Raw genomic sequence first — 20,646 nt, 5'->3', positions numbered from 1 at the left:
CACTCTGTAGACCAGGCTGGCCTCGAACTCAGAAATCCGCCTGCCTCTGCCTCCCGAGTGCTGGGATTAAAGGCGTGCGCCACCACGCCCGGCGACCTTGAACTTCTGATCCACCTGCCTATACCTCCCAAGAGCTGGGAGACACCACAATGCCCTGTTATTTGGCCCTGGGGTTTGAACACAGGGCTTTGTGTATACAAGGCAAACACGTTTGAGCTATATCCTCAGTTTTTTTTTGTTTAGTGACAAGTTTTTTTTTTATATGTTGCATTTATTTACTAGTGTGTGGGGATTGCAGATTGTACCACAATGTCTGTGGAAGTCAGAAGACAACTTGTAGATATCAGATATCTCGTTTCTGCCAAGTGGAGAAGTCCCTTTATCCTCTGGACCATCCTGACAACATGATCTTATGTAAGTGAGGCTAGTCTTGAACTTCTGACCCTCACTTCCATATTCCATGAACAGCAAAGGCAAAGGCTGTAATTCAGATGGTAATGCGTTTGTCCAGCATATAGGTGTTATGTAGCAGTCTTCTCTGGAAGTGACCTCCCAAACTCTTTAAGCCAGAAGGTAAACAACTCAACACAGTTGCAAGAAGTTCCTGAAACTGACCAGGTTCACTGGGTCTTTTCCTCACAAGAGTAAACAATAAAGGCTGTTGAAGGTCACTCCCACACAAACTAAGTTTCAAAGAAGACTGAGGACACACCAGCTGCCTGGAAGAGACTGTCAACTGAGTCACATGGACACTCTCTGATCTGCTCAGTGGCCTGCAGGATGTGCTCCAAGTTCTCAGCTTTTATGAGCTGTCATTGGTGCTGAGCTTTGGTCATTTCTGCAGCCATACGTAACCAACCTTTTACCCACATTCCTATAAATAACCCTAATAACATTCATTGGTTCGTTAAGTTGGACTTTGCTGGTGTCTGACACTTTGGTCTGTCGTGGGCTCCCTGACAGAGGTGAATAGAAAACGTGGGTTGAGTCTCCCCATGTCTTAGTCACTGTTTATCTTTGAGAAGAGACACCATGACCAAGGCAATTTTTGAGAAAGAATGCATTTAATTTGGGGCTTGTTTATAATTTTAGAGGTTTAGTCCTTTTTGTTTCTTTGTTTTATTTCTTGGGTTTTTGTTGTTTCTCTGTGTAACAGCCCTGGTTGTCCTGGAACTTGCTTTGTAGACCAGGCTAGCCTTGAACTCACGGAGACCCTCTTCTACCTCCTGAGTGATGGGATTAAAGGTGTGCATCACCACTGTCCCGAGGTTTAGTTCATTTTCATCATGGCAGAGAACATGACTGTGGACATGGTGCTGAAGCAGTAGCTGAGAGTTGTATCCTGATGAGAAGACAGGGAGGGGGAGACTAGGCCTGGCATGAACTTTTGAAAGCTCAAAGCCCCCCCCCCCCCTAGTGACACTTCCTCCAACAAGGCTCACCTCCTAATTCTTCTAATCTTTTCAAAGGATTCCACTTCCTGGTAACTACACATTTAAATATATAAACCTATGGGGGACATTGTTATTCAAACCACCACACCCCAGGAAATAGTTTTGTCATACAACAAGGTGAAACCCTAGGTTTCCAGTACCACATCAAAGTGGGTGTGATAGTACAGGCCTGTAAGCCTAACATTCTAAAGGCAAAGACTGGAGGAAGAGAAAAACTATCTTTGGCTACATGGGGAGTTTGAGTACAGCCTGGGGAACGTGAGTTACCTGCTTCTCATAAGTAAGTAAATACTTTGATACCTGCCTGGTCTACATAGAGAGTTCCAGGCCTGCCAGGGCAACATAGTAAGACTTTGTCTGAAAAAAAAAACTAAACCAAGCTAAAATATAAAATATATTAAATAATTAATTGAAAAAGATTCTAACACTCCACCTCTCCTCCTAATTTATATACAATGTAATTCTACATATCACTACATGCGTAATTAAATATGCCAGTAATTACAGTACTGAAGAGGCAAAGACAGGAGAATCAATCAGCTTGAGTTACGGAAATTACTAACAACAACAAAATCCCCTACACAAGTTTATGAAGGCTCCAAGACACAGGTTATCTCTGTTAACCCAAGGCATAGAGTGACTCTATGGTGAACTCACACAGGTGGGAAGTGATGGGATCATGAGGGAGCACTAAGTTTCCACAGACTTTAGCTGAAATGGAGAATGGTCTGCTATCTTCTCTGTCAATTTCCTTTCTTCCTTAAGTCCGCTGTCAAACCATCCTGTTTTCTTCCACACCTTACCTTCAGTTTCCGTTTTACATTTTATTTGTGTGTGTGTCTGCATGCCATGATGCACATATGGATGGAGGTCAGAGAACAACTTGCAAGAGTTGGCTGTTTTATCATGTGTGTTCTAGCCAGTCTCAAACTCAGGATTTTAGGCTTGGTGGCTGGGACCTTCACCCATGGAACCATCTTGCTGACCCAGCTCACCTTCATTATTTATTTATTTATTTATTTATTTATTTATTTATTATATGTGCACCTTAGTGTATGCATGTGCACACATGTGTGCAGGAGCCTGAGAATGCCAGAATAGGGCATCACATTTCTTGGAATTGAGGTTACCAGAAGTTGTCAACCATCATGTAGGTTCTGGGACCTGAACTTGGGTCTTCTGCAAGAGCAGAGTGCTCTTAACCATTGAGCCATCTCTCCTGTGCCCTCCCCTCCCCCAACTTTAATACAACCATTTATACAGAGGTCACACTGACCCAGATCTCCACAGTCTGTGTATCATCAGGAGTGTGCAGGTGTCAACAAGGGGTTGAACTTTTAATCTTAGGAAGGTTTCTACGTGTGATTGCTAAGAGTCCATTTTCCTGACCAAACTGATGCAGACTTGAATGAGACCAGTTAACTGATCAGCCTCAAGCTCTTTCACCATTTAAGGTGCCAACCATCCGCTATAGCACTAACTCCAGACCCACATAGTCTCTGCTCTACCCACAGTCTGCATATTCTGCCAAGACTCAGCCTTTGCCCTTGCCTGTGCCACGTCTGCTGTGCTCTCACTTGCACAGGCCAGGAAGCACCTAGTGTGTGCCAAACTTGTGCAAGTGTCCATCCTAGTATGTGATAAATCTTCTCTTTATATACACCACCACACACCATGGGAATTCAGAGAGGAGGCAGGATGTGATGGTGAAGTCCTGTAACCATAATAGTCTATAGCCTGGGACACAAGGATCAGTGTTGAGGGCCAGCCCATCTCAACCTACCCTCACCTGCTAAAAATAATTCCCAATAAGAACAAAACAAAAACAGAACGAAAGCGAATACTTGCTTTCATTTATTTTTGTCTGTTCATTTCTTGAGGTGGAAATTGAACCCAGGGCCCTCCACAATCCAGGCAGATGCCCTGCCCTCAGCTTCTTGCCCAGGCTTTGCCTCTGGCCTTTCTCTTCCCGAGTCCACTCTCCACTTGCAGTGTGCCTACTAGAGTGAACTTACAAATGTATTCTGAGGTTTCACTCCTGTTCAGAATGTTTAGTCACTCCCTATATATGGCCTTTTAAAAAATCATATTTGATTTATTCCCTGTGCTGTGTGCGTGTGCATATATGTGTGGGTGCCTACATGCCATGGCATGGGTGGGGAGGTCGGAGGAGGACCTTGAAGAGTCTGTCCTCTTCCTCAATCACGTGGGTTCCAGGCATGAACAAACCTCAGGTCCCCAGGCTTGGCAACAGGCGCCTTTACCAGCTGAGCCATCTCACCTGCTCTCCCTCCTTTTCTTCTTTCTTTCCCCTCCTTTCTTCTCTTTTCTGTTCTTTGCTTTTTTCAACAGAGTATCAGAAAGCCCAGGCTGGCCTCAAACTTCATTTGTAGATAAGGCTGGCCTTGAACTCCTGAGTCTCAAACCTATACTTCCAGCATTCTGGAATTACTGGCAGGCACCACTACACCCAGTTTTGTGCAGTTCTGGGTATGAATTCAGGGCTTTATATAGGTTAGTCTACATTGAACTAAATCCACTGGTCAGACCCCGCCCCTTTTGGTATTTTGTAACCCAGCTGACCTCAAACTGAGGATGACCTTGAACTCGTGATCTTCCTTTCACCACGCAGGTCTTACAGATATTCTTATAGTGTTTTTAGAAAGATTTATTTGCTTTATTTGTTTTGCTTGAGTGTGTGTCTGTGTATCACATGTGTGCCTGGTGCCCATGGAAGTCAGAAGAGGGTCTTGGATCTCCTTGAACTGGAACTATGGACACTTCTGAGATGTCATGTGGGTGCTGGAAATTGAATTGTCCCATGCAAAAACAAGTAAGCCATCTCTCCCACTCTCTTATATTGTTTTTGCTTTTTGTTTTCTGAGACAGGGTTTCACTGTGTAGCTCTGGCTGTCCTGGAACTCACTGTGGAGACCAGGCGGGCCTCAAACTCAAAGAAATCCACCTGCCTCTGCCTTCCCAGTGCTGTGGGATTAAAGGGGTATACCACCATACACCATACCCAGCTTTCTTAAAGATTTGTTGTTGTTGTTGTTTCAAGACAGGGTTTTTCTGTGTAGCCCTGGCTGTCCTGAAACTCACTCTGTAGACCAGGCTGGCCTCGAACTCAGAAATCCGCCTGTCTCTGCCTCCCAAGTGCTAGGATTAAAGGCGTGCACCACCATTGCCGGGTTTAAAGATGTTGGTTTTTTTTGTTTGTTTTTTTTGGTTTTTTTGTTTTTTTTTGGTTTTTCGAGACAGGGTTTCTCTGTGTAGCCCTGGCTGTCCTGGAACTCACTTTGTAGACCAGGCTGGCCTTGAACTCAGAAATCCGCCTGCCTCTGCCTCCGGAGTGCTGGGATTAAAGGCGTGCGCCACCACGCCCGGCACGCTTAAAGATATTGTTAACCTCTTAAAGAGACACAAAGATTGTCATAACTTAGCCATAGTTTATCTTCCCACTTCCCCTGTAGCCATTCCATTCCCTGAATCCTTCTTGACAGATTGATTCTGAGGACACAAAGCCTTTCAGATGTCTGCCTCCTGTTTTGTTCCCCCTCACTTCAATGCCCTGATTCTTTCTTTGCTTGACAGTATAGGTTAAGCCTGGCCTAGTCTGGGACTCAAAGGGAGCCCAGATCAGCAGAATTGTGTAGTCCCTTGAATACTACAGGTCAGATCTGGCATTTAAATATCGTAATATCTGTAAATGAAGTGAGCATTCCCTTCCAGCCCCCACTGTGTGTGCCCAAGCTATCTGATTGGACATCTGAGCCAGTTTGTGGTTGCCATGCCAATTCTCTATGGATACTGCAGCTTGCTCTGTAATCTCGATTGTGTTAGCGGATGCTGTGACTACTCTCTGTAGTTCAGCTAGCCTTCATCTACGAACTGACTCTGTCTTTTCCCTGCAGCTGCTGACATCGCTGCACACAGACACCTTTGAAAGAGCATACATTCCCCTGCCTCCCACCCCACAAACAGCAGACAGTGAGTGTGCCAAAACCATCTGCTCCTTGGCCTTTCCTGTCCCCAAGTTAGATCCCTTGAATATTGACCCTTCAATGGGTCATGTCCAAGTTTGCAAAATCTCTTGGACTTTGTTGTTTGGACTGCTGGCAACTCCCTGAAGAAGCCTTACTTTTGCCAAGATTTGTTTTTCTTGATAAGTAGCGCAGCCTTGAAGCCCCACTCCTCCCAACTCAGCCTCCAGGGTGCTAGGATTATAAATGGGTGCCAAACCTGAACTTTACTGTCAAATTCTTCTCCTTTGGGACAGCATCTCTCTGTATGCCCAGCTGTCCTGGAACTCACTGTGCAGACCAGGGTGGCCTCGAACTCACAGAAATCTACCTGCTTCTGCTACCTGTATACTAGGATTAAAGACCTGTGACACCATGACTGGCTAATAGAGTCAAATTCTTTTTTTTTTTTTAAGACTTATTTATTGCCGGGCATGGTGGCGCACGCCTTTAATCCCAGCATTTGGGAGGCAGAGGCAGGCAGATCTCTGAGGCCAGCCTGGTCTACAGAGTGAGTTCCAGGACAGCCAGGGCTACACAGAGAAACCCTGTCTCGAAAAACCAAAAAAAAAAAGAAAATTATTAAAAATTATTTACTATATACACTGTACACTGTAGCTGTCTTCAGACACTCCAAAAGAGGGAGTCAGATCTCATTACGGACGGTTGTGAGCCACCATGTGGTTGCTGGGATTTGAACTCAGGACCTTCAGAAGAGCAGTTAGTGCTCTTACCCACTGAGCCATCTCTCCAGCCCTAGAGTTAAATTCTTTGCAGAAGCTTCATCCCCAGTAGAATTGAATTTCCTGCCTTCGGTGTCCGGGAGAGCTCTAGTACACCTGCTGAGTGCCTATGAAAACATCTTACATTTATAACTTATTTCTTTTAACTTTTTTTTTTTTCTGACAGGGTCTCATGTAGCCCAGACTGGCCTTGAACTCCCTGTTTGGCCAAAGCTGGTCTTGCACTCCTGCCTCCATCTTCTAAGTGCTGACATCACAGGTGTGTGCCACCATGCCTAACTCCTTATCTTTCTAATTACTATTATTTAAACTTTTTAAAATTTTATTTCACATCTATTGAGGTTTTTCCGGCACGCATGTCTGTGAGGGTGTCCGAGCCCCTGGAACTGGAGTTACTGTCAGGTTATGAGCCACCATGTGGTTGCAGGGAATTGAATCCTTGTCCTCTGGAAGAGCAGCCAGTGCTCTTGACCACTAAGTCATCTCTTGAGCACCATTATTAGCTTTATAATTTATAATCAGTTTTTGAACACCGCTGTTTGATTCTCAGAGAAGCCCTGTAAAAGACAGAGCAATTATTATGTAGTCTAAACTTACAGATTCCAATGCTGAGACCTAGACGGGCTAAGGTTAAAGTGTAGAAGGGGCCATCAGGGCCAAACTCATCTCCTAACTCCAACACCCTGCTTGCTTAGCACATCACACTACAATACATACTAAGCCCTCAGTGCATTTCCCTCAGATGAAAAGGACTTTCCTGAGGCAGCCTTTCCTGCTACCTCCTTGAGACTTTGCCTCCATGGAGCGCCCCTCGAGGTTCCTTCAGCCACTTTCTACTTGATTAGCAGGACACAAGAGTTATGTGTCCTATCCTCTCTCTAGCTCCTAATGCCTGAGAGCTCTGTTGTCCCACCTTTATTCCGGCCTTTACCCATTTTGATCTGGAATTGGAGTCTTCGTGTGTGTGTGTGTGTGTGTGTGTGTGTGTGTGTGTGTACAGGTTCTCTCTATCTAGCCCTAGCTATTCTGAAACTCTCAACATAGACTGGGCTAGCCTTGAACTCATAGAAATGCTCCTCCTTCTGCTTCTCAAGTGCCAAGATTAAAGGCTTGTGCCGGGCTGGTGAGATGGCTCAGTGGGTAAGAGCACCCGACTGCTCTTCCAAAGGTCCAGAGTTCAAATCCCAGCAACCACATGGTGGCTCACAACCATCCGTAACAAGATCTGGCGCCCTCTTCTGGAGTGTCTGAAGACAGCTACAGTGTACTTACATATAATAAATAAATAAATCTTTAAAAAAAAAAAAAAAGGCTTGTGCCACTACCCAGTGCTTGTATTTGTAATCTTTGAAGACAAGTAGATTTCTGAGATGACCAGCACTTGGGAGAGGGTACAAGGCTCCCTCAAGGACTAGGGTTAATTAATTGGGGTGCTGGGGATGGAATCCAGGGCAATTAGGAACCCACTCTACTTATGAACTGAGCTACACCCCAGGCCCCAGGATGGAATTTCAAAACAGGAAATCTTTCTCTTGGTCTATGCTTGGTGTGGGAAGGCAGGGATGGATTTCCACAGGAAAAGGACTTTGCAGCCCACTGTCAGTCACATAAGAACCTCTTCTCTGACAGAGTGTGCCGTCCATGTCTAAGAAGAAAGGAAATTTCTCACAGGAAAGGAGTGGCTTGTTGCTGAGGCTGGGTCTCACATTGTATGCCCCAAGCTGCCTTAGAACTATGTAGCTTAGGCCTCTAACTCAGGTACCATTACACCCAACTTGTTTTCTCTCTTTTATTTTATGCTTTCTCTCAGAAAGGAAAAAAAGTTATTCCAGTGGGAAAACGATTCTGATGAAACACACCTGATTTTCTTCATTTCTGGTACATTTCCTCCACAGACTCTGAGAGGGGGTGGGGGCAGTGCTCTGTCCAGCTCAGAGATGGGATGGCTGAGAGGGAAAACTTGCTTGGACCCTGAGGCACTTTGTGTGGGTAGTGTCAGTCGGGGAAGGCTCTGTAGGGCTGGGGAGGGGTCCTCTAGAACCACAGACAAGTGTGGGAGGGAGCTGGGAGAGGTGCTAGGCCAGCCCGTGTTTACACACAGGGAGAAAGGCTTGGGATAGGGCACACCTTGCAAACAAGTGACACAGCTAGGCCTGGACTCTGCTTTGTCAAGTCCCAAGCCTGGGACTTTTCCTCCAATAGCTGACACACAGGGGTGGGGGTGGGAGTGGGGGCTGGCCGGGACGTGCCTGACCTGCGTGTGGCAGAGTCCTGGGGAGTTGAGTGTTCACAGAGTACCAAGGATCACTTCTTGGCCTTTTGGCTAAGATCAAGTGCAGAGAGTACCAAGGGAGGTGGACTGGGGAGGCAGATGGAATTTGGGGTCCTATACAGAGGAGGGAGAGAAGTCAGGGACTCACAGGGCATCGGATGCTGAATACCCAGGGAGGAGATGGACAGTGATGTCAGTATAGGGAAGAGCCTAGCTGAGGTAGCCAGGGAAAGTGTCAGTCTCTCTCTCTCTCTCTCTCCTCTATCTCCCTCCCTCCCTCCCTCCCTCCCTCCCTCTCTCTCTTCTTAGAAATTTCTCTAGCATTTTCTCTGTCTCTCCAGAAGAGGCTGTCATTTATTTTTAAAACCAAAGAAAGGACGGATGTGAATTAGCTACCCATAGACGATAAACAACGGGAAAGACATAAGTAAATGACCAATCAAAGCAGAGCAAGGAAAAGCGGGAGAGGAGGCTCAGATGGTGGCTTTGCCAGGTTCCTGTTTGCAGCTTCAAGTCACTCTTCCCTCTGCCCTTTTCTTTTCCCGATCAGCAAAATGCCAACCAAGGCCAGCTTATCCTGGGGGAGGCCAGAGAGGAAGGTTCCAGAGAAAAAAAACTTCAACAAACACTCAAAACATCTCTTCATTTACTGTAAAATCCTGTTTAATGTGTAACACTTGCAGAGAGAGGGGCCTTGGGAACTGGGGACTGGGGGCAGCCCTGACCAATCCCCACTCCGATTTATCTGCCTGCTTCTCTCTCCATAACTCCCTCACCCTAGATGTGTCCTCTTCTCCCCCCCCCCCCCCGTGGCAGGCAGCAAGGCAAGCTCCCATCCCTTCTCCATCCACAAGGCAGAGCCCCTCCTCCACTCTGCTTGCCCACATCCCTCCCCACCGACATGACTCCCAAAGTGGGGTACCAGACAGCATGGGGGTTAAGATTAGTTTCCTAATTGGAAACACCTTCAGAACATCTCATCCCTCGTTTCAGGGAGAGGGAAGAGGAAAGGGTATATAGGCAGAAAGAATTGCCCACACCCTTAATAACCTTGAGCCCTGTTGTAGAAGTGGCTCCCCACTCCCCAGCCAGCCAGGTCTTTGACAGAAGGCTCTCTGAGGAAGGGGAGTGGGGAGGGAGGGAAGGTTTGGTGGAGTAATCCCTATCAGGCAGAAGCCTGCTCACCGGCGTAGGAGAAGGAGGGGCAGGTCTGGGCAGGGTGAGGGAGGGGTGGGATGGGAGGTTGCCTGGTACTGGCATCAGCAGGCTGAGCATCGGTCGCTCTTTTCAGCGAGCCCGGCCCCTGTGCCAGGGCTGCGGCGCAGTATGTCTTTCAGAGAGCCATCCTGCTCGCTCAGCAGCTTGTTGATCTCATTCTGCTTGTATTCAGGTGAGAGGCGGTGGCCGAAGCCCGAGCCCTTGCGGGAGGGCGGATTGGAGCGGCGCTGAGCACGGCGGGCACAGGCCCGGATGATGAGGTACACCACCTCCGCCACGTTGAGGATAATGCAGATGCCGGAGGCTGCGAGCATAAAGACAGTGAAGACGGTTTTCTCGGTGGGGCGGGACACGAAGCAGTCCACTGTGTTGGGGCAGGGGAAGGCTTCACACTTGACCAGCCGCACCATGGCATAGCCAGGGTACAGCAGATAGAAGACATACATGAAGACAGCCTCGAACAGCAGCCGGAACACCACACTGATGACATAGGTCCACCACAGTGTCCCTGAGATGTGCACCTTGTGTCTCTTTACCTCTTCCAGGTGAAGGGGGTCTCCATGCCCCTCAAGCCGTAGCATTTTCTTTTCTATGTGCTGTTGGTGAGCTACGTGCATTGCCACGAGGAGAGCTGGGGTGGAAACCAAGATAAGCTGCAGGGACCATAGGCGCACGTGGGAGATGGGGAAAAAATGGTCATAGCAGACGCTGTTGCAGCCCGGCTGGAGGGTGTTACAGATGAAAGAGGACTTCTCATCCCCCCACACGCTCTCAGCAGCCACCACCAGCACCATGATTCTGAAGATGAAGATGACAGACAGCCATACTCGGCCAATGGCTGTAGAGTGCCGATTCACGCCACTGAGCAAGGTGTATAGACCTGTCCAGTTCATCCTGCCTCATTCACACCTGTGAAACAAGAGGCAGGAAGCAAGCCGTCAAAAGGTCAGGGCAGGAAGCTGGGCATAGTCATGCTGCCTCCCCTGCCCCCATCTCTTCTAAGGGCAAGGAAGGGTGATCATTGCTTTCCCTCTTGGTGCCAGCCTTTCCTCCTTCACTTGACTTAACCTCTCTGAGCTCCATCCCCTTTCTTCACATACATCCAGCATTTGCTCCTCTTGAGTCCCTTTCGTCACCAGGCCTATCTTGTTCTGCTATTAGCCCGTTCTTCATGCACCATCACCCCCACCTCCCGCCCCAGCTCCTTTACACCTGACTTATGGCAAACCCAGATAGCCCGGTTACCTCGGGGAGCGCCTATCCTTGAGGCCACCCAGACAGCTCCCCTATGGTCTCATGTCTGTGTAGGGGGAGTGGTCCCTGTGGTCGCGCCTGCGTCCCAATTCATCGCCTCCCGGTGCTAGAGAGTCATATGCTGCTTTATACCCAGTGTCTGTACAATGGGACCTTTGTGGGGCGCTGAACAACACCCTTTAGAATTCAGATCAAACGCCCTGACTTCCGCCCACCCTACACACAGAGCACTTGTGTCCCAGCGCCGGACACCCAGCCTGCACCCACCTGTTCTGTGCCCGCCCGGTCCATCGCCGCACCCGCCCCATGGCCCCACCAGAATAATGGCTCTGGGGGAGGGAGATAGAACACAGACAGGTGCAAGTAAGCCAGGACCCCAGGGAATCAGGGTCCTCTGGACTAAGGCCTTCCCCTATATTCTACCAGAAACAGGGTCAGCAGCAGGTTTCCTAGGCGTAGGTCCCTTTCCGGGTGTGGATGAGCCAGAAGAGAGGAAACCAGGGTACCGAGTTTATCAAGCCAGGAACTTTACTAATTATTTCCCCAGGCATTCTTTCTTTTGAGCCATTTAACAATCCTGTTATCCACTCAAAGTTACCATGGCTAAAAATGATGAAGCACAAAAGAGTCTGAAACAGCAGACCTGACTCTTACAGCAGCAGACTTCTTGTGCTTTCGCCGATGAAGAAAAAGCTAGCCATTAAAAAAGAAAAGACAGCTAATTTGATGTCACTTTGTATTTTACAACACAAAAATCAAGGAAGCTGTCTAGCTGTGAGCACATTCCAAATCAAGGGAACTATGAGTATCTCTTCATCTCTTTGTAAGCTGCAGGAAAGGGGCCCTCTCCAGGGGCTTAGCAGGTGGGCACCTGGTGAGACTAAGCCAGGGAGATAGTAATAAAGCCACCAGGAAAGTAGCAGGTTGGTTGGATGATGTATTATGTAAGGGTTACGTAGCTTCTGTTTATATCTGATTCTTTACCTAAAGTGACCTTGGGTTAGTTACTGACTTTTGATGAGCCTGCCTGCTCATCTGTTAATGGGACCATACCCAGGGTTGCACTGGGAGCCAAAGAAGATACCTGCTCCAGCAGGTGATCAAGGGGTTAAGAGAGCCATCTCTGGAAGAGGAAACAATGCTGCCTTAGGCAGCCAAATGATCTGCCAAGCCCAAGACCTCTCCTTTCTTTTCCCACTACTGTGTGGTTAACCTAGAGTGTCTGCCATACAACAGACAGCTCAGTTGCTGCTGCCCTGGCCCCCATGTCAAGTGCGTTGTAATCTCCTGCTTATGAGCATGCCAGTGACTCTAGGGAGGAAATTCTCCTCTTTCCCTTAGGCAGACAAAGAAAGCCTCTCCGCACCTCCCACCACTTCAGCCATTGAAATTGAAAAGAGGTTTGCTAGCAGCAGCTGGATGAAGCAGAGCACCGTAAGCCTGAACCTACAGAAAAGCAGCAGAATGCAATGCATTTTCTCCCTTACCCAGGGAGGCACCGCTACGACAGGGTGGTGGGCACACAAGCTTTCTATGCATTTCTAGATGGCTCTCTTGGTTGGAGAGGAAAGGGGCAGTGAAATAGGCATGGGAAATAATTGAGGAGTGAGAAGAAAGCAACAGGAGATCAGGGCAGATGGCACACACCTGTATCCCGGCTGGCTGGGGCAGGGTGGTTAAAGCAGCAGGCTCACTTGAGCTCAGAAATTTTAGACCCAGAGCAGGCACGCCAATGTACACTTGTAATCTCAGCATTTGGAAAGTGAGGGGTCAAGAAGCCAGGGGCAGCCTCAGCTACATGATTTCAAGGTCAACCTGGGTTACATTTGACCCTGTGCCGCACCTGAGTGTGCGCGCACATACACACACACACACAGATAAAAATTCTAGACCAGTTTGTGTGACTTAGTGAGGTTCAATCAGAAAAATATAGCAGTCAGAGGAAGAGGGTGCAGTCTACAGGACATAAGTCACTTCTCTAAATGATATTTCTTCATTAGTTTGGTTTTTTTGTTTTGTTTTGTTTTGTTTTTAAAGGCACTGTCAGGCATGGTGACACATCTTTAATCTCACCACTTGGGGAGGCAAGGACAGGCAAATTGCTTTGAGTTCAAGGGCAGCCTGGTCCATATAGTGAGTTCTGGACCAATAAGGGCTACAAAGTGAGACCTCCTTCCCCTGTCTCAAAAAATAAAAAAGCCAGTTGTAGTGCTACACACCTTTATCTCTAGCACTGCAGAAGCAGAGGCAGGCAAGCTCTCCAGAGTTCGAGGTCTGCCTGGTCTACAGCATGAGTTCCAGGATAGCTAGTGAGACACGGAGAGACCCTGTTTCAACCCCTCCCTCAGGATTGCTCAGGATTGAGGCGCTTTTTTAAGAAAAAAAGAAAAAGAATAAGAAAAAAAGAAAGAACGAAAGGAGGGAATAAGGAAGAAAATGATGATTTTGCCAATGAGCTGTATTAGGCTTCACAAACTGGACTTGGCCTTTGGGTCACGGTTTTGGAGACTTGCTTTGTGTGTAACCTGGGATAGCAAGGTGGCTCAACCTTCTGTAGACCAGGCTGGCCTCAAACTCATAGATTCTCCTGCCTCTGCCTCCTGAGTGCTGGGATTAAAGGCGTGCGCCATCACTACTTGGCAGGGATGACCTTTCTTTTCGCCTCAGTTTCCTGAGGCGCACGCCTTTAATCCCAGCACTCAGGAGGCAGAGGCAGGAGAATCTATGAGTTTGAGGCCAGCCTGGTCTACAGAACTAGTTCCAGGCAAGGGTGCTTGCTGTAAGACTGGTGACCTGAGTCTGATACCAGAATTCACATGGTGGAAGGAGGGAATTGACTTCCATAAGTTGTTCTCTAACTCCACGTACACACGCACGCATGGGTGCATGCACACACACACGCAAATGTAATTAAAAAAAAAAAACAACTCCTGCAGAATAAGCATTTGCCAAGTGTATGCTGGACTGTGCCAAGCTCTTGAATATGTAGTCTCCTCTGTGAGCCTAAGGAGGGTTGGGGGTGGGGGACGTTGAGATGATTCAGCAGGCAAAAACACTTGTCATGCAAGCCTGATGACCTGAGAAGAAAGCCAACTCCTGAAAGTTGTCCTCTGATTTCCACATGTGCTGCATGACACTAACGTGCTCCAACACTGACACACATACACATTATAAATACACACACAGATGCGCTAACAATAAATAAAAGGGAAAAAAATTAAAGAACAACCTAGGGAGAGAGGGTGTTAGTTGTTTTTGTTTCTTTGCCTCCTGTCACTGAGGAGGAAACTGAGGCGAAAAGAAAGGTCATCCCTGCCAAGTAGTGATGGCGCACGCCTTTAATCCCAGCACTCAGGAGGCAGAGGCAGGAGAATCTATGAGTTTGAGGCCAGCCTGGTCTACAGAACTAGTTCCAGGGCAGCCAAGGCTACACAGACATTGTCCAAAAGAAAAAAGAAAAAAGAAAAAGAAAAACGAAACAACAAAAAAGGTCATTCCTGAGGGTCATGCAGTTACCACGTGACAGAGATGGGCTTTGAGAGAGGTAAGGTTGATGGGAAAGCCATCTTCTTTCCATAACTTCTATGGCACCTGAGAGTTACCACTTGTCTTTCCCCATTTGCTCAGGATTGAGGCACTTTGACGCTTCCTTCCTCTTTTTTCCCAGGGTTTCTCTGACCTCCGGATTCTGTCCATTTTCCTTTCCTCAGGATGTTCTCATGAACTTCAAAGGTGTTCTCTCTTTTCCTCTCTGAGGTGCCCCATATACCATCCTGACCAACTGTAAGTTTCTAGGTCCTTCGAAGAAGTTCTCTGCCTCTTTCTCGAGTTTTCTGGGCCACAGCCAGTAGCTCCCTTTAGGGTCTCTGAGAGCCCTTGTGTGGGCACTGGGATTCAAGTTTTGCTTTGTCTATGTCAACACCAATAGCTAAAGGGCACATTTTCAAAACATTCAGGGAAGTGACCTGATTTTGAAATCCAAACTGTTTCCCTGACTTTAGGTTAAAGTCCAGCTATTGATATGGTTTGGGTTGCACCAGGCATGCTTTGTTTCTGTGTTTAATTAGATAGGGTTTCTGAGGTTGTGACAAGCTCTGAGTTCAGGTTTGCACAGCACTTGAGCATAGTACCAAAGTAGGAGATCACCTATAATGTTCTATAATGTTATCTCCATTTTTCAGACCAGGAAGTCGAGGCTCAGAGAGGTTCACTAACAGGTTTCACAGACAGTTGCTCTGCTGCCAACTAATAGAATCAAATTCCAAAATGATTTTCCTCAAAGCCTTTGAACAGAGCACTGCTTTTGATGGCTGCTTTTTTTTTTTTTTTAAGGAGCATTTGTTCGGAGACAGGGCACACAACTCAACAAAGCTGTACTCCTGTGCAAGTTGGCATATATGTGCACATATGGTCCAGTCATCCCCCGGGTCTTCCTTCCTACCCTGTCATTCCTTCCAACTGCTTTCAAATCTTTGTGTTTTGTGGGTTTGGGCAACAAGGTCCTGTTGGGGCTAGATGAGGTTACTCAAGCCCAACACCAGGGTTGAGGATCTGGCTCAATTGGTAGAGTGCTTGCCTCGTTAGTAACATGCAGCCCTGGGTGCCCAGAAGTGATAGGGCATGCATTTGCTTTCTGGAGGTGGGAGCATGAGGATCAGGGGTTCAAAGTCACCCTCAGCTACAAAGTAAGTTTGAGGCCAGACTGAGCTATATAAGATCCTGATCAAAAACAAACAAAAATAAAAAGAGAAAAACCCCCAACCCAAACTCTGTGTGCCATTCCTGACTCTCAGGCCACCTATGGTCAGGAAGGGATATGGGACTTTCTTAGAAACTTCCTTTGGAGGTTTTGATGCTTGTATCAGGTTGGGGTGGTTTAAGCCAATCTCACCTGGTGCTTTCTCTTCCCTTGCTATCTCCCTGCCTCCACCCTGTGATGCTACAGTATCTCAGGTACTGGCTTCGTTTCTACCCTGTCATCCATCTGCTGTAGCCAGGCTTGCTCCCCATGACCAGTCTGATGGATTCACGTTTCTCTCTCCCTCTCCCTGCCAGGGCCTCTTCATCCGGCTTCTGCTGATACTCATTCTTTTATCATCACTGAGATTATTGCTACTTGCTCCTCCATCATCCACATCCCTTGCTAGTGTTGCTTGGGCTCACTGTGATAGCCACCATTTATAGAATGCCTCCTGTCTATCAGGACCTACATGTTCATGGGCTGTCATCCTCCGGACAACCTTAATTCACACATGTAGCAAGGTTAGTCTGGATTTCACACACCTCTTGTCTCAAGACTTCCGAGTACTGGGATTACGACATAGGCCACCTTGCATATGTCTGGAAAATGCTGTACCTTATCACACATCTGGTAAACATGTGCTAAAACTCAGATTGCAAAGCATATTGGTTCCTTACCAATGGTTTCTGCCCATTAAAATGTCTTTGTGGCCAGGCAGTGGGATCCCAGCATTTGGGAGGCAGAGGCAGGTGGAGCTCTGTGAATTTGAGGCCAGCCTGGTCTTCAGAGAGAGTTCTAGAACAGCCAAATCTACACAGAGAAACCCTATCCCAAAACTCAAAATAAAGTAAAATAAAATAAGACTTCTTTTGTGGTTGGGCTAGTTTGTACATTCTTTTAATCCCCTGTCTTACTCAGGAGATAGAGGTAAGAGGATCTCTGACTTGAAGCCAGCCTGGTTTTTATAGCAAGTTCCAGGACAGTTAAGGCTACATAATGAGACCCTGTCTCAAATAAATAATAAAATAAAGAAATAAAACAAGCCCTTTTGTGTATATTCTCCTTTCCTCCTCTAATATTCTAAGTCTGTGGGTTCTGTTATGCCACTCCTGACAGCTGGAATGACTTTTTTGTTGTTGTTGTTTTGTTTTTTTAAGACAGGATTTCTCTGTGTAGCCCTGGCTGTCCTGGAACTCACTTTGTAGACCAGGCTGGCCTCGAACTCAGAAATCTGCCTGCCTCTGCCTTCCCAGTGCTGGGATTAAAGGCATGAGCCACCACACCCGGCTGGAATGACTTTTTAACAGCTGGGAGCCATCTTTCCAATACATCTTCTAACCATCAGTTACCCTAAGTTCATCTTGAGCCTGCCTGCTCCCCTCAAGCAAATGGAAAGGCATGTTCCCCCATCCTCTTGGGTACATGCCTGCTTTACCTTATAATCAAGAAAAGAAAGCAGCATCTGGCATTGTCTTGACAATTTCATGGAACCCTCCCCACCCCACCCCCACATGCCAAAAAGTATCTCAGGAAGGCAACCTTAGTCACCTTATGTTGAGAGTTCTTCAAGTCTGCCTTCCTGGGAGTCTGACCCCCATGGACATGAGAAGAATCTTTGGCTGAGGAAAAAGAACGAGAAGAGAAGGAACTTGGAGTCTGAAAGAAGGTGAGAGTTGGAGGCTGAAGAGAGAATCCAAGCAGGCAGGTCACCTGGCAGGTGGACATCAGAGGGAAGCACAGAAAAGCCCTAGATGGCTGAATGCTGAAGTCAAGGGAAAACCCAGGCCTCTTCTCAGCACCATAGCAGCGCACCACAGCCCCCTCCCTCAGCTCCCAAACTCCTCACCTCCCTGGCACTGCCACACCTGGTTGCAATTGCCTTTTCCCAGGGAATGTATGCAGGCGTGTCTGCTCAATGCCACTAGGTACTGTCAAAGCCCAGCCCAGGGGAGGGACAACAAGCCCAGGACTGGAGATTAACATGGCCCACAGCCCAAGAGGAAGCAGAGAAACATTAACCAGCCCCACCCCCCGTTCCACACACAATCATTAAACAAAATTGATCCCTGAGGTCCCAATGGATTTGAATCTGGAGTTCTTGCCCTGTCCCAGAGGAAAAGAAGCATCATTTGTCACTAAAATGCCATGCTGGGCCTATGTGGGGTACTGAACTAGACTTGGCTGCTTAATACATTCCAGCTATGCCCAACTCTTAGCCTTCAGTAGACCCACTTTGTGGGCAAGCAGCACAGAGGAGTCCCATGCTGGATGCTATCTCTTCTAGATCCCAGCCTCTAAAACTAGGGACAATTGAGAGGACAAAAACACCCGAGGTCAAAATGGGAGATGGTCTTGTTCCCTACCTACAGAGCAATACCAGGCTATCATTTGCTTAATTCTCCTTGTACTTAATCGCTGGAGATAGACTGCAGTAATTCTAGTTGTATCCCAGAATCATAAAACCTACTTAGAAATTATCGTCTACTCTTAGGGCTAAGGCAGTTGAACTGTCAGATATAAGCAGGAACTCTTGGCAATCATTTAGGTAAACAGAATGTCAACCATTAACTGAAGGATCCATCTAGTTTCAAGGTCTCCACACTGAAGGCTCACCTGAGGACCCTGCTCATTTTGCAACCTGGACCACTGAAGAAACAAGCGAAGCCAGCAGAGTGGGTTTATTGCCGTCTCCTTGATCTCACTGCCACAAACGGAGCCAGGGCCTCAGATTCCCTCGGCCAAGTCTGAGTTATGCCAGATAAGTCAGCAGATAAGCCTTTACTGGATACCTACTGGGAAACCAGCATAGAGCTCCGTGCTGGGGTCAGGGGGACAGAGGAAGAAAGAACATGCTGACTCTTAAAAAAGAGTTTATTGGTCTGGAGGTGTGGCCTAGTGTATAAGTATTTAGTCTTGGGTTGAATGTCCAACACTCCGCACATCAACAAACTAACGGAATTGAACACTCTTTTGAGGATACACAGCCAGAACAAAAGTGATTACTTTGTGTATTCAGGCACATGAATCTGATTCAGACTGTGAAGGAGTTCAAAGGGGAAGAGAAGAAGAAACTGGTATAGGATCAGGTGTGGTGGCCCGTATCTTTAGTCCCAGCATTCGTGAAGCAGAGGCAGGCTACCTGGCCTACAAAGTGAGTTCCATTCATCCAGGACAGCCAGGGCTACACAGAGAAACCCTGTCTCAAAAGACAAGAAGAAGAAAGAGGAGGAGGAGGAGGAAGGTATAGTCAGGGAAAGTTTCTTAGAGGAGGCAAGGTTTGAGCATAGAAGGGAAAAGATGGGTGGAGGAAGGAAGGGAGAGCTAGAATTCCAAAGAGGTGGAACTGTGTGAGCAAAGGCGTAGAACAGGAATGAACAAAGCAAGCCTGTGGGACAGCAAGGAGCCACCAGCCAGTCAGCCAAGAGTTTCAGAGCACTGGCAGCCTTTCAAGTCAGATAGGGGATTCCTTTAGTGAGTGTCTGCAAAAGTTGGTATATGACACCATGCAAGAATTCCCAGGGAAGGAGTCAGGTAATAAATGTCATGGTTCTATTTTTTTTTTAATTTTCTCTCATATATTACATCTCAAGAGCAGTTTCTCCTCCCTCCCCTCCCCCAGCCTCTGCCTCCTCCTGCCTTCTGCTCTCCCCCCCCCAAGATCCACCCCCCCACCCCCATCCTCCCTGCTCAGAATGAGCAGGTCTCCCAGGGACATGTTTTGATTCTTTGTGATTCTTGCTCAGTACAGCTTGGAGTGGATGGAAAGGACTAGTGCTCCTCATTTCTCAAGTACTTAATGCCTGAATAGCAGTGTCCAAAGTGTTTTACAAGTATTATTTTGAGCCCCAAAGTCATTCTATGAAGTAGGCACTATTAATATTCCTATGTTATCTGAGGAGTTAAGGCACCAGAGAGGTTAAGTAACACATCTAAGGGCTCTCAGCTAGTAAGTAACAAAGCTGGATTTGAATTCAGACACTCCAGCTCCAGAACTTGCTGGTATCAGCACTACACCAGAGTTGATGAGCTCTGCAGTTCCCATTAGGAGTTAGCATATGGGGCTGGAAAGATGGCTCAGTGGTTAAGACCACTGGATGCTCTTCCAGAGAACCTGGGTTTGATTCCAGCACCCACATTACAGCTAACAAACATCTGTAATTCTAGTTCCAGAGGATCCAGTGCCCTTTTCTGACCTCCATGGGCACCAGAAACTCATATTCTTCACAGAGACATGCAGGCAAAATGCCCGTGAATCCATCATTATTATTGTCGTCACCTTAGTCATCGTCATCATCATCACTGGCATAAGGGGCTGGAGAGATAGCTCAATTACTACTCTTTCACAAGACCTACATTTGGCTTCCATTACCTCCACTGGGTGGCTCATAACTATCTGACATCTAGGCACATATGACAAACACTTCTTAGACACATGCACATTAGTAAAAATGAATAATAAATTGGGGCCAGAGAGATGACTCTAAGGCTTAATTCCCAGCACTTTTGTGGTGGTTTGTGACTCCAGTCCCAAGAGAGATCTGATGCCCTCTTTCAGCCTCTACAGGTACCAGACATGTGTGCTGCGTACAGACATACATGCAGACAAAGCACCAATATACAAGATAGATACTTAAATACATAATAAATATAAATTAAAATGAAATTAATTCTTCTTGTTTTGTTTTTCAAGACAGGGTTTCTCTGTGTAGCCCTGGCTGTCTTGGAACTCACTCTGTAGCCCAGTCTGGCTGCAAATTCAGATCCATCTACCTCTGGCTCACAAATGCTGGGCTTAAAAGTGGGTGCCACTATGCTTGGCAATAAAATAAATTGAAAAAAAAAGAAGGAGGCCGGGCGTGGTGGCGCACGCCTTTAATCCCAGCACTCGGGAGGCAGAGGCAGGCGGATTTCTGAGTTCGAGGCCAGCCTGGTCTACAAAGTG

The 20,646-nt window shown here is 47.2% G+C and overlaps 1 protein-coding gene across 2 annotated transcripts; it reads right to left on the bottom strand.

The window, feature by feature from the left end:
• Window positions 1-9,128: 9,128 nt before the first annotated feature.
• Gjb1 (gap junction protein beta 1) lies at window positions 9,129-17,674 on the bottom strand. Of its 2 annotated transcripts, none has more exons than XM_021153217.1 (2): window positions 17,551-17,674; window positions 9,129-10,618 (listed from the first exon to the last, which is right to left on the bottom strand). In XM_021153217.1, the coding sequence occupies exon 2, from the start codon at window positions 10,600-10,602 to the stop codon at window positions 9,751-9,753; it is 852 nt and encodes a 283-aa protein (XP_021008876.1). In that variant the 5' UTR covers window positions 10,603-10,618; window positions 17,551-17,674; the 3' UTR covers window positions 9,129-9,750. The 2 variants fall into 2 exon arrangements, with proteins under 2 accessions (XP_021008876.1, XP_029329339.1); XM_029473479.1 differs by lacking the exon at window positions 17,551-17,674 and adding an exon at window positions 10,955-11,158.
• Window positions 17,675-20,646: the final 2,972 nt, after the last annotated feature.

This window comes from Mus caroli, chromosome X (assembly GCF_900094665.2).
Source record: "Mus caroli chromosome X, CAROLI_EIJ_v1.1, whole genome shotgun sequence".
Classification (NCBI taxonomy): Eukaryota; Metazoa; Chordata; class Mammalia; order Rodentia; family Muridae; genus Mus; species Mus caroli.
Note: the sequence above shows the minus strand (reverse complement) of the source record. Positions and strands in the feature narration are given on the sequence as shown.

Excerpts from the sequence above, each read along its gene's own strand:
- Gjb1 (XM_021153217.1), bottom strand. The coding sequence starts at position 10,602 with ATGAACTGGACAGGTCTATACACCTTGCTCAGTGGCGTGAATCGGCAC.